Source organism: Phodopus roborovskii, unplaced genomic scaffold, assembly GCF_943737965.1.
Source record: "Phodopus roborovskii unplaced genomic scaffold, PHOROB, whole genome shotgun sequence".
Lineage (NCBI taxonomy): Eukaryota > Metazoa > Chordata > Mammalia > Rodentia > Cricetidae > Phodopus > Phodopus roborovskii.
The window spans coordinates 7,932,114-7,945,709 of record NW_026126546.1 but is presented as its reverse complement, the minus strand read 5'-3'; the positions used below and the strand labels follow the sequence as shown (position 1 = coordinate 7,945,709).

Genomic DNA, 13,596 nt, shown 5'->3' with positions numbered 1-13,596 from the left:
ATTGCCCTTAGCTTACCATTACTCTTTTCAGGATTTGGGTTTTATTTTTCTAGATTCATTTTTAAGTGTGTGTGTGTGTGTGTGTGTGTGTGTGTGTGTGTGCTTGTGAGTGCAGGTGTTGGCAGGATTTGAAAAGGGCACCAGAGCCCCTGAAGCTGGAGTTGTGGGTGGTTGTGAGCCACCTAATGTAGGTGCTGGGAGCCCAACTCAGGTCTTCAGCAAGATAGCATCTGCTCTTAACTGTCTTTCCAGCTCCTCATTTTAGGTTTATTTATTTTTAATGACTTTATCTACTGTTCCTTTCGTAGTTACTGTTACAGTCTTCAGGTTCTCTAACCTTTTCTTTGCCCACATCTGCTTTACTATAAAATCCCATCCATTGTATCTTTCATCATTAGCATTATAGTCTTTCTCACTAGAAGTTTGGTTTATATCTCTTTAAATCTCCTATCTTTATTTAACCTAAAAAATTATTTATTCATTTGTGTGTGTGTATATATACACACATGTTGGCTATGTGACCATGTCACATGGAGGCCAGAAGAGTATTGTAAGTCCTCTACTATCATCTCCACCGATTTCTTTCCCTAAATTGGACATTCCATTTTTTTTCTGCTGTGCTGGGAGCCAACAATCTTATCTTTTCTCTTGGAGATAGGGTTATAGGTGTGCACAGGTTACCCAGCTTGTTATGTGGGTGCTGGGATCTGAATTCCAGCCCTAATGATTATGCAACAAGTGCTTTTAACCACTGAGCTACTTAACTGTTTTAATAAATATTTTTGTTAATTCTTTGAAAATTTCATGTAACATATTTTGATGGTCTTTATTCTCAACTGTCCCATGGTATCTCCGCTTAGATTGTCCACTACCTTTTTACCCACCCCCTACTCCGTGTGTTTGCCCCCTCCCAATTTACGCCTCCACCACCTCCACTTTGTGTTGTTTATACTTCTCAGTGTGAGGCGGTACACTGGGCTGTGGCAGATCAAGCAGGCTCTGTGTTCTTCAAGAAAACTGACTCCTTCCATCAACTGTCCATAGCTCCTCAGGTAGGGGTGGGGGATTATGCACCTTTCTCATTTTGTCCTAGAATGTTAACTGGCTCGATTGTACAGACAATCACAGCGCTGTGAGTTCATGATCGCAGCAGTTCATGTCAAGAAGTCACTCTCTGACTTCTGGTTCTTATAGTCGTTCTGTCCCTTGTTCTGAGGTGGTCCCTGAACCTTGTGAAGGGTGTGTAATGTAGATGTCTCATATGTGTTTGAACTTAATTTTTAAAATACAGTTGTAATTAATAACTGATTTAATGCACTTTGCTAACTAAAATATTCTCAATTCTATGCCTTTGGCTAATTGATTGTTTATTTTTATTGACTAGGTTTTCCTGTGTCCTTGCTTGCCTGGTAGTCTTTGACTGGGTGCCTGGTATTGCAAACTTTTCTGTTGAGTGCAGGGTATTTTGTATTCTGTTGTCTTCAGCCATCTGATGGAATCTAGTGTTGTTACAAAAAGCCAGCTGCTCTGCCTGGTCTTGCTTCTACAATTTGTCAGATGGCTTGCTGTGGCACCTGAGCTGGGTTCATTATTCTCCTCTCCTAAAGAAGTCAGACCTAACTGAACATTCTACCCTGTGCCTGTCTACTGCTGAGAGCAGGGCCTGTTCCCAGCCTGTGTGAGTGCCCAGTGCTGCTGCTGCAGTTCTGCTGATGGTTGTTTCTCAGGCCTTGCCTTTGCTAGCTTCTTTAATTATCTTTGGAGTATTCCCTCCCTAGATCTCCAGGGACCTTTGGATAACTTGTCTTCTTAGTACCATATCCTGTGAGCTACAGTGTTTTTTGGGGGGTCTTTGTTTCCCTTCAGCTTGGCTTCTGTCCCCTTGTTCTGTCACAACCTGGGAATGCTCTTAACATCCTTATGTAGGAACATCCTAGGACCTTGCTTTGTTTCACCTTTCAGGGTCACCAATCTTTATGGCCTAATGTCCAGTGTCTGAGAGCTGGAGACTTTAAAATATATTTTGATTATTTTACAAAGGGGAGGGAAAGCTCTCAATATTACATTGTGATCTCTGTGGTAGTGACCTGGTTCCCTACTACTCTGGAGCTCCTAGAGGGCCAGCAATTGCATTCTTCCTCTATATTTGTAGCACCTAGTATCATTTCACTGGTGCGCTGAGTATTCTGTGCAGGCTGTAGTAAGACTCAGTGGCTTAAACATTACATCAGGGCGCCACAAATACAGGGCTTTTCACTCTGTTGTACATTTCTCCATGCCTGTCCTGAAAACAGGATCAGTGTAGATATTTGATTAGTTACTGAGTGATTGAATGACAGACTCAGTACATAAATGTACAAAAAAAGCAATTTTCATATAATTGTAGATACAGGAGTTCTTGTGACTCTGTTAAGATGATTGATTGAAAATACTACTATGGTTTTCTCTGACATTTGTACAGTTTCTGTGGAGATTGCCTTATTCCCAATTGGCAACAATAATGGTCACCAGTGAGTCACTTTATGTTGTACTCTTCCTTTCAGTGTGTTGAAGAGGTCCTAGGATATCTGAAATCCTGCTTTAGTCGAGAGCCAATGATGGCAACTGTCTGTGTTCAGCAGGTCAGTGTCATTTCCTGTCCATTGGGATTTGGGCTGACTCCTCCAGGCCAAAGCAACGAAGTTTAGTTCCATTGGGACTGTGAGGGGCAGAAGGCATCAAAAGCAGCACTGGTCCTCATTGCTTTGCCTTTATTGGCCACCCCATCCCAGGGGACTGTGTCTAAAATGCTTATTTCACTTAGAACTACAGAGAGTCCCAGGCACAGTGGCACTACACTGTTCTAAGGTTCTGACTCACAGGGGTCCACAACAAAACCTTCCATCATATATTTACTGCTGGATTTGCTACTCGGAAAGGAGAGTCTTAAAGGGTGTTTACTTTTGTTTTTGTTTTGTTTTCTCTTCATTGTATTAGTGGTACTGAGGCTTTGTCTATTCTAGGAAATACTGAAACTTCAAATTTTGAAAACATAATCTCACTAAGTTGCCCAGGCTCACCTGGAACTTGCAACTTGCCTATTTTCATTGTGTCCATCCCAACCCCTGTCCACTAGCTGGGATAAGAGACAGGCCCGTGCTGCTCATCTACATTAAATCTGTATTAAGTGATACATTGATGTTTCAATTCTTTCATTCTAGCTATTGAAGACTCTGTTTGGGACAAACTTGGCCTCACAGTTTGATGGCTTATCTTCCAACCCCAGCAAGTCTCAATGCCGAGCACAGCGCCTTGGCTCTTCCAGTGTGAGGCCAGGTTTATATCACTACTGCTTCATGGCACCGTACACACACTTCACGCAGGCCTTGGCTGACGCCAGCCTGAGGAACATGGTGCAGGCGGAGCAGGAGCACGATGCCTCAGGGTAATAGTTACTGATGCAGATCTGTCATTGATGGTGCAAAGATGAGTAATGTGTAGCCCTGCACAGCAGGCTCTGCTGCTGGCTAAGCTGTGCTGTAGTGTGCCATCCAGAGGTGGCAGGCTGGAGAGGAGGAACCCAAGCTGGCTGGCTGTGAAGCATGAATTCTGACTTCCAAACCCTGCCCCAGACTAGAAGTGGTACACGTGTGGTGCTTGCTGGTGCTCGTGAATGGCATTCTTAATAGTGAGGTGGCATGTGTCATGCTGCTGCTTTGTTCTGTGATGCAGAAGACCAAATTAGCACGGTGTTTAGAGCCATTAAAGGGCACACAAAATCTGGGGTGTTTTATTTTGGATTTCTACATGAATTTATGTTAATCTTTTTGATGCCGGGAATGTGGAAGTCTCTCCCTTTCTCCTTTCTTTCAAGGTTTCAGGCATGTTTGTACTTTACCACTGAGCTATAGTATAACCCTCATTTGATATGCTACTCTGTGTGGTAATAGTAATAGAATTCTTACTTTCCTTTTTATGATCAGACATTATTGGAATCAGGGAAAATACTCCTGTTCTGGGCCTTATCTTGATGATTATGTATGTGTCCATATCTGCGGGTTTGTTCTCTTTTCAAACATTTTATGAGATGGGTCTCTCTCTCAATGCTGCTTTTAGGCTGATGTTGAACTTATGGACTTCACCAGTCTTCCTCTAAGGAAATCAAGTGATATATGTAAATTACCTTATCTTCCAGACAGCTCTCACCTGTCTCTCAATTCCTCTTAGAGAGTGACTGAGTGGGTTTCTGGAGCAACAAACATGGGCTTGGATAACTTCTGCAAGTACAGGATAGGTGCTGCATATCTGCACACTCAGATGAGTCCTGTTCTCCACAGCACATGCTGCCCCTGTATCCAATGTCCTTTCTAAGTCTCATTTTAATATGGTCTGATTTTGTGAGCATGAATGAAGTTGAACTGATGTATGACTGAGTACAGAGGAGATTACTAAAAGGTATTTATTGTTTCTGCTTTTGGCCATTTGTCAGGTGGTTTGATGTACTCCAGAAAGTGTCTGCCCAGTTGAAGACGAACCTCACAAGTGTCACAAAGAACCGTGCCGATAAGGTGAATGGCGTTGCAACTAGAGATGGCATTATGGGCCATGCCACAGGGATGCAAATGGTGCTCAGCACTTTCTAGATTGGTTGCTAGAAGCTTCTAATTGTAACCATCATTTCTTTCATTTTTTTTTTCCCCAATAGAATGCTATTCACAATCACATTAGATTATTTGAGCCTCTTGTTATAAAAGCATTGAAGCAGTACACCACAACGACATCTGTACAGTTGCAGAAGCAGGTTTTGGATTTGCTGGCACAGCTGGTTCAGCTACGGGTCAATTATTGTCTGCTGGATTCGGATCAGGTTTGTTTCTCTGCCTGGTAGTCACCATACCTATTTCTAACTGAATACAAATTGAAACTGGAAAGACACTGTCCCAAATCTGTACCATGTTAGGCTTTAGAAATTTCTGTGGGTTTTCTATATCTGTATACCTATTTGCAACTCCAAAATGTTTTGTTTTTTTAAAAAAAATTAATATATATTTTAAAATTTATTGTGGTAGGACAGAGGATTCATGCAGAATTCAGACTTCTTAAAAACTGGTGATCTTCAGCTAGTGGTGGTGGTACACCCCTTTAATCCCAGCTCTTGGGAGTCAAAGGCAGGAGGGTCTCTGAGTTCAAGGACAGTCTGGCCTACAGAGTGAGTTCCAGGATAGCATGGGCTACTCAGTGAAATCCTGTCTCAAAAAACTATAAGTAAACAAACAGATAAGTGAATAAATACATAGAAATAAGAGCAGGCGATCATTTTGATCAAAGAAGCTTCTTTTCAGTGGACAGTGGTCAAGTAAGTTGTTGGAACAATGGAACATCTACATCAAGCCTCCTCATTTCTCTAAGGCTCAGGGAACACTGCAGAATTGGGGGGGGGGGGAGGCAGGGTATGGAGGAAATGGAGGAATGCTGTGAAATACTGTCTTCTGGGTGTGACAGAGCTGCTGCAACCCTAAGATCAAACCAGTCAGCATCCCAGCATGGCTGTGGTTGGGGCTCAGGAAACCCACCAGATGGGATTATCTCTTTTTTTTTTTTTTTTTTGGTGGTAGGGCAGCACTAGTTGGACTCAATTATTAAAAAGTAATAATAATAACAAAAAAATCAAGTTACCATTTATGGCCATTATATAATTTCAACCACGGATGTAGCTATCATCAGGCCCATAGCAGAGCGCCTCATTCCTGCATCATATAGGGCTGTGAAACTTGGACCTGAACTCCTCTCTTCAAACTCACTTTGCCTTTCTCATGCAATTCCTGTGATCATAATATTTCACTAGTCATGTCCTCCCCCTCCCACAACCCCCCCCCCAGGGTATCTCTGTAGCAGCCCTGGCTGTCCTGGAACTCACACGCTTTTTAGATCAGGCTGGCTTTGAACTCACAAGATCCATCTGCCTCTGCTTCCCAAGTTCTGGGATTAAAAGCATGTACTGCCATACCTTGCCCACGAATCATGTTTATAAAATGTTTATAATTACAAATTATCTTCAGGGACACCTAAGGTCCATGGCTTTCTCCAAGAAGAAATTGCCTTTCAGTTGTTAAAAATTAGTCATCATTTTTGTGCTGTGATCTTGGGCTACTCTTTCTTGTGTGAGTTAGAAGGATGTGCCAGTTGGGAAGACTCCTTGACCCTCATAGGCTCATGGTTATATCATAATGCAAAAAACTTTAAAAGCTCCCATAGTCTTATAGTCTCAACGCCGTTTAAAAATCCAAAGTACCGTTTGAGACTGAAGGCAATTTCTAAATTGTACCACCCTTAGATTTGTAAAACCAAAAACAAATTCCATACTTCTAATCTACAATGCCATAGAATATACATTCTCATTCCATAGTGTAGGGATGGGGGGGGGGGGAGGGCAGAACACAGTGAAGAAATGCTGGACCAAAGTAAGACTGAAACACAGCAGGGCAAACATAAAAACCTGTAGCTCCATGTCCTCTGTCTGTCCTTTAGTTTTTAAAGGCTTAGATGCCCCAGCCCCTTGAGCTTTGGTGCTACCACAATACATCTTTCTCTCCTTCTCTTAGGTTGCTTTCACTCCTTGTATGTAGTTCTTTGAAGATAGCTTAGGCTCTGACCTCTGCAGCATCTTGGTGTCTCAATCATTATCCAGGCTTTAACTTTCACAACTTCATGCAATGACCTCTTTGGACCTTCTTGCAAAGACTCCTTTGCCTCACATTGCCTGGCCTTGTCAGTTCTAGGAAACCACAGAAGAATCTATGATCATCTCACTATTGCATGTTTTATGCATCCAAAGCCAGTTCCACATGGAAAACTATACCAAATTTGGCTAACAGTTTGGTATGGACTTTTGCCCCTTTGATCACACTAGCAACAGCTTTCTTGTTTGAATCAACTGCTTTCTAGGAGCAAGCAACCCCTTAGGCATTCTCCTTTCACTAGAAACTTATCTAGATGAAGTGTCGCCCTTAGGGTACCCTCCCATTATTACAGTGCAGATCAAGAAAGCCTCTCCTTAATGGCACTAATCTTAATGGCAAGGACAGCTTCACTTTCAGCACACATCTGGGGTAGGGAGCCATGTTAATCTGGCTAGTGCTTTTCCTCTCCAAAGTGTACATTTTTTTTTATTTCTGCCCCAATTGTTCTTTTTTCATAACTGCATAAGAGTTATCAGTAATAACTAGGCCATAGACTCCACATTATGCTGTCTTTGAAATTTCTTCCATCAAAGAAGTTAGTGCATTGCTTGTTAATTTAGCCTTAAGCAACTTCTTAGGACATGAGCAAAAAGCAACCAGAGTCTTTGCTAAAATATTACAGAAATGGCCTCATCCATTTGTTAATAGAGATCTTTTTTCTTTCTTTGAAACCTCAAGAGCCAGCCATTATTCTGAGCACTCTGCATTATTCTTGGCACTGTCTCCTGTGCTTCTGCTGGAACTGCCCACTAAGCTCTGCTTACAGTATGTAAGCACTTTCCTATTACAAAGTTCCAAAGTCTTTCACAGTGAGGTTCTTTACAGTACCTCACTCTTGGAAGTTCTGAATTAGTTACTTTTTGTTGCTTTAATATAAACTACAAGACCAAAAGAAACATGGAAGAAAACTTAGTTTGCCTTATGGTTCCAGACGGATTGGAGTCAGTCCATCATGGGGACTGGAGAGATGGCTCAGCAGTTAAGGGCACTTGCTGCTCTTCCAGAAGACCCAGATTTGATTTCCTAGCACCCTCATGGCAATTCACAACCCTTTGTAACTCCACTTCTGGGGAATCTGCACCTTCTTCTAGTGTCTGTAAGCAAGGCATTGACACATAAAATCCAAAATAAAAAAGGCCATCATGCATGGAGGCGTGGTCACAGATACCTGGAGCAGGAAGTTGAAAGCTCACAACTCCATCCACATCCAGAAGCAGAGAATGAACTAGAAGTAGGGTGAAGTGGTAAACTTTCAAAGCCTGAACTCAGTGAGATACTTTCTTCAGCAAGGGTTACCTCCCAAACACTATCAGCAGGATACTATTTAACCCTGAGCCTGTGAAGGAGATTTCTTATTCAAAACACCATAGTGTGCTACTTCATTTCCATACCCTGTCAGTCTGCTCCACAGTTGTGGGCCTTGGACTGTAGAGGAAACAGGCTTGGGCTGGACCTGGAGGACAGGATTGTAGCCTCTAGAACACTGGTGGATGCATCTTGGATAGAACACGCCTATAAGGCTACAGTCTTCCTCTCTTCTCACTTTCCTACTCAGCAGAGGTAAAAATTGTGGTCTCTATTTGGGTCATCCATCATAGACCGAAAAATTAATTCACCAGTAGACTTGGCTAGTTTCTATAGTTATTCTATTCTATCCAGAGTGTTTCCTCTAAAGCAGAAAGGTAATTTTTTTCTTCCTAAAATTTACTGCTTATTACTTAATATTGAAAATGCCTAGGACTTCGAGGTTTTTGTGTGTTGTGCCCATGTTTGCCTGTATGTCCTTCGCTCTGAGCCCCTAAGCCCCTGAGCTCCTGAGCCCCTGAGCCTCATACCAGCAAAGCTTTCCTACCCATCTTCTGATAGCAGTCTTTTTTCTTACCATGAGCACTCTGACCTTTTGTTTCATCAACTTTCATCAGTGGATCCTGTAGAGGGATAAATGCCCAAAACCAAGGCACAAACTCAGTTCAGATACTGATTTACCAAGCATCTACTGAGTATCTGTGCATGCCCCAGATGTGCAAAGCATGGGTATAAGTTCTGAAGTTCATCTGTGGGAGCTTCTGCCAGGGAGATGAAATTTCACAGAAAGTGAGAGTAAGTGTGGGCTCTTCAGCTCAGGAACTGTTTCTGTTCCTAGGGTTGGCCTTTCCTACTCTAGTGTAGGTCACAGACAGTATCTAGGCATTGGGTACTGTAGGAATCATGCTGTTGGTTGACCACTCTAGACATAGTCTTCCATATGTGATTATGAGCAGTAACTGGAATTTATTACTTATTTTCCCCAGTGAGGGTTCATCTCTGTATTTAGTCACTTTGTTTTGTGAGACAGAGACCTACTGTGTAGCCCAGGCTAACCTCAAACTTCCATCTGCTGGCCCCAGTTCCCCTTGTGCTGGGATTATAGTCCTGGTCTGCCTTGACCAGTTCCTAAAGGCATGTCTGAAGGTACTCTGCAGTTACCTGATTTCAGAGTAGCTTTGAGAACATGATTATAAACAAGCTAATCTGCTTTGTGTGGGCTTGTGAATAGTTCACAAATCAGTAGAAGGAAGATACCTGGTTTTTACATGGTAAGCCTGTGACTATGACTGATGGCAGCTTTTTTTCCCTGATGTAGGTGTTCATCGGTTTTGTGCTGAAGCAGTTTGAGTACATTGAAGTGGGCCAGTTCAGGTACTACTGTTTAGTTACTTCAGTTATCATCCTTGTTATGTAACACATGTCATCCTAGATCCTTATAGTGGCAGGTGCTTCAAGTTCTGCTGTGCCCAATGGAAGTCTGATTTCCATGCTTTCCACTTTCATTCCTCTGAACACTTGCTGAAAACCTTTCTCTTTGCTCAGAACATCTGTGCATCTGTGTGTGCATTAGTGTGTTCATTTCACATTCAGAGTGTATGGTGATGGTGACAGATCACTGAGTGACATCTTACCCTGTGGAACCCTGTTCCCTAACTTTAGAGGAAGCAGTTTTAGTAAAGGGGGTGATAGTGAACTTTAGTTATATTAACTGCAGTTTTCCTTGCTAGGCATTAAAACTTTAATAATCTAGCAGTACATATAACAGATTTGTAATTTTTGAAAATTACTGTTCTTAATAAGTAGTTTGTAAAGCATAGCACTGGAGAGTGTTGTGAGAGTCCCCAGGATCTAGAGACCCAGGTCTTGTTCTGATTATGACACCTTCACTCCATAGTTTTGACCAGGGGACAGTTTCTCCTTGGTATCTGAATTTCTTCAAGAGAAGAAAGGAAAAGGAAGCTCCAGAACAGTGTTACCTGCCAGCACCAAATGCTTAAGTTGCCTCTCTCCTGCTACAGCTTCACTGTCCTAACCATCAGATTGTCCCCGTGGACAAAAGCAGGCTCTGCCTTAGTCCTTTATCCTGAGGTTGAGTCTTGACTTATGTTATGCTGTGTATACAGATCACTTATCATAGTTTTTAAAAAGAAATGTCTAAATGGGTGTTTTTGTTTCTAGGGAATCAGAGGCAATTATTCCAAATATATTCTTCTTCCTGGTATTGCTGTCTTATGAACGGTACCATTCAAAACAAATCATTGGCATTCCTAAAATCATTCAGCTGTGTGATGGCATCATGGCCAGTGGAAGGAAGGCTGTTACACATGGTAATGGATACACGTTTGCTGTTGTCCTCGGTCTCACTCCACTCACCTTTAATGCACTGCATGTGCTGTATGTGTACTTGTATGGGGACTCATGCATGCATGCACTTAGAGATGTTTGAGAATGAAAAAAAGCACATTGCTTACTCACAGAAATTTGTAAACTATGGTATCTGTAAAATACAATGAAGTATATAAAAGTAGTGACATGATTAAGATACAGATAGATTCTGATGTCTCTGTTTTAGAAGTAAAATTTTAATTATGTCATTTTGTATTTGTATTTAATTTTATCATTTGTATTTCTTTCAGAGAGAGGGCATAGACTCAAATCTAAACTTACAAAAATTTTAAATCTAGCTTTTTTGACTTTTTTTTTTTTTTTTTGGATACAATTTCTCACATATCCCATGCTGACTTGAACTCACTGTGAACCAAGGATGACCTAGAACTCCTGATCCTCTTCATACCTCCTAGGTGCTGGGATTACAGGCATGATTATCATTCCTGGTTTATAAAGTGTAGAGATTGAACCCAGGGCTTCATGGCATGCTACTCAGAGCTTTCTACAACTGACCTGCATTCCCAGGTCAAATTCTCATTCCCTCCCATCCTCCCTCTCCCTCCCCCCCCCCCCTTTTTTTTTTTTTTTTTTTTTTTTTTTTGGAGATTTGGAGACAGGGTTTCTCTGTGTAACAGCTCTGACTGTCCTGGAACTCGCTCTGTAGACCAGGCTGGCCTTGAACTCTTAGAGATCTGCCTGCCTCTGCCACCTAAGTGCTGGGATTAAAGGTGTATGCCACTAATGGTTTTGGTAGTGTAGTTGGACATTTCCTTGGGGTTTTCTGTTTTACCACACTATATTTTAGAAGAGAAGATATTCAATGTTTAATAAACCACACTTTGAATTCTATATCATCTATATTTTGTAAGCATTCTGCATGTAAATAAAGGGCTAGTGAATTAGAACTATGAGGAAACTAAAGTTCTCTGCACATTGGTTCTTAACCCTTGTACTTCAGGGTGATTCCATGGCTGCCTGATTATTTTGCTGAAACTTAAATAAGAACCATAGCTAATGGTTAGCCATTCAGCTTTGTCCCTTTAGCTATAAAAGGAGGTGTGGTGTGTATTTTAAGACTGTTCTGTAGCTGCACATGATGGTGTGTGCCTCTCTTAATGGCTTTCATGTGGTGGAGGCAGGAGGACCATGAGTTGTAGCCAACCTTGGCTGTTCAGACAGGCCCTGACTTATTCAGCAGCAGCTGTGGCCAAAAAGAAAAGTGTTGTGATTCTTTCTTTGGGCTTTTAACCCCAGTCTTCTAGCCTTTCCTGGTTAGATTCTCCCTACTTACTTGCCAAGAGTTTACAGCAGTTGTTCTCAACCTTCCTAATGCTGCAATCCTTTCATACAGCTACTCATTTAGTAGTAACTAAAATTATTTTAGTTACTACTTCATAACTGTAATTTTGCTACTGTTATGAATCAGATTGTAAATATCTGACATGTAGGTTATCTGATAGGCAATCCCTGTGAAAGAAAGGGTCATTCATTCCTCCCCTCTACCCCAGGGATTAAACCCACAGGTTGAGAACTGCTGGTCTAGAAGCTTTTGACCTTTGGTATGGATGCATCCTTAGAGCTTTGCAGACCCCACAAGTGAGAATGGCACTGCCGTAGAGACCTCCACCTACTGCCCCTACCAGGGAGCAGGACTGAGCACAGGTGTTAATAGGACCTCTCAATCTTTGTGTGCTGTCGGCCTTGTCTCTGTTCATGCTCTGTCAGAGCACAGATGGTGAAGTGTTTAGCAATTGTAGATGATTCAGTTGAAATGCAAATGTCAAATACACAGACCTGGTTAAGAGCAAGGACTGCTCTTTCAAAAGACTTGAGTTCAATTCTAAGCACCCACATGATGACTTACAATGTCCTGTTCCAGGGGGTCCAGACACCTTTTAATGGCTTCCGAGGACACCGTACATATGTGGTGAACAGACACACATGTACACTAAACATCTATACACATAAAAAATAATAATAACGTAAAAATTAGGGGCTGGAGAGATGGCTTAGCAGTTAAGAGCACTGGCTGCTCTTAGGATTAGTTCCAAGTACCCACATAGTGGTTCACAACCTTCTGAAGCTCCAGTTCCACATGTATGTGGCCTTATTTGCTCACCCTTTTGTGTCCACAGCCATACCTGCCCTGCAGCCCATTGTCCATGACCTGTTTGTGTTAAGAGGGACAAATAAAGCAGATGCTGGAAAAGAGCTTGAAACCCAGAAGGAGGTGGTGGTGTCGATGCTGTTAAGACTCATCCAGTACCATCAGGTAAGAGGACAGTACAATGATAGTCACATCATCAACATGGATAGACATGTCATAGCCATGAGGCCCTATGTGTGTTGAACAGTCTCAGGAGCATTGAATTCTCTGGGACCTAAAGAAAGGCAGTGAGAGGAGAAAATACACTAGGTTTAGAGCTGGCACAGCCCCAGAAGGCCCCCCGAATGTGACTGACTTGTAATTTCAGTCAGGGTACGAAATATGACAGTGGCTATTTATTCTCAAACATGGTTCAAGCATCAATTAATTGACAATGTTGCTCTAAACCACTAGCCTTTTAAAAATACTAGAAATTTCAAATCTGAAATAAAGTTAATAGGTAATTACTTCTCTTTTGACTCAGTCGCTTTTTTTTTTTTTTTTTTTTTTTTTTTTTGTTTTTGTGCTTGTTTCTAGTTTTGTTTCCTTTAAGTTGTAACATGGATTTTAAATGCTTTGAGTCAGCCCATATGTGGAAATCTAGTTTCCTTAATTTTTGTCCCTCAAAAACTTGTTTAAAAACTTGTACTTTTGCCTGTCCCTCCTTTATTTTGTTAGTTCCTTTCAGCTGCCTGTCTCTGAATCTTCATAAAACCACGGGCCTTTCTCAAAGAAACAGCACTTTCTTTGTTACATTCATGTTTTGATCAATCTTTGTAATATTTAATTAAATACTTAATGCTTAGTTAAGCCACATGACTACAATAAAAATACAAGGGGCATAAAGTAGTTTGAGAGTAAGCAGATGACCCTGGCAAGCATGGTAGGGTGGTAGCGCCTTGGGAAAGAGTATACACTTGTGCATGTTCAGCAGCCTCATCGTGCCTCGTGGAGACCCTTGAATGCCCATGAAATAAAGGGGAGAAACAGTTCTTGTGTGGAATAGACACTGTGCTTGGACCTTGAAGAAAGGCA

The 13,596-nt window shown here is 41.7% G+C and overlaps 1 protein-coding gene across 1 annotated transcript in view; it reads left to right on the top strand.

Annotated features, from left to right (window-relative positions):
* Htt (huntingtin) overlaps positions 1-13,596 on the top strand; it is a 133,081-nt gene that overhangs the window by 66,217 nt on the left and 53,268 nt on the right. Inside the window, exons 30-36 of the mRNA XM_051200276.1 lie at positions 2,544-2,621; positions 3,201-3,424; positions 4,469-4,547; positions 4,685-4,846; positions 9,343-9,398; positions 10,206-10,354; positions 12,551-12,687. Coding sequence (XP_051056233.1) covers positions 2,544-2,621; positions 3,201-3,424; positions 4,469-4,547; positions 4,685-4,846; positions 9,343-9,398; positions 10,206-10,354; positions 12,551-12,687 — 885 coding nt within the window. The remainder of the gene's footprint in view (positions 1-2,543; positions 2,622-3,200; positions 3,425-4,468; positions 4,548-4,684; positions 4,847-9,342; positions 9,399-10,205; positions 10,355-12,550; positions 12,688-13,596) is intronic.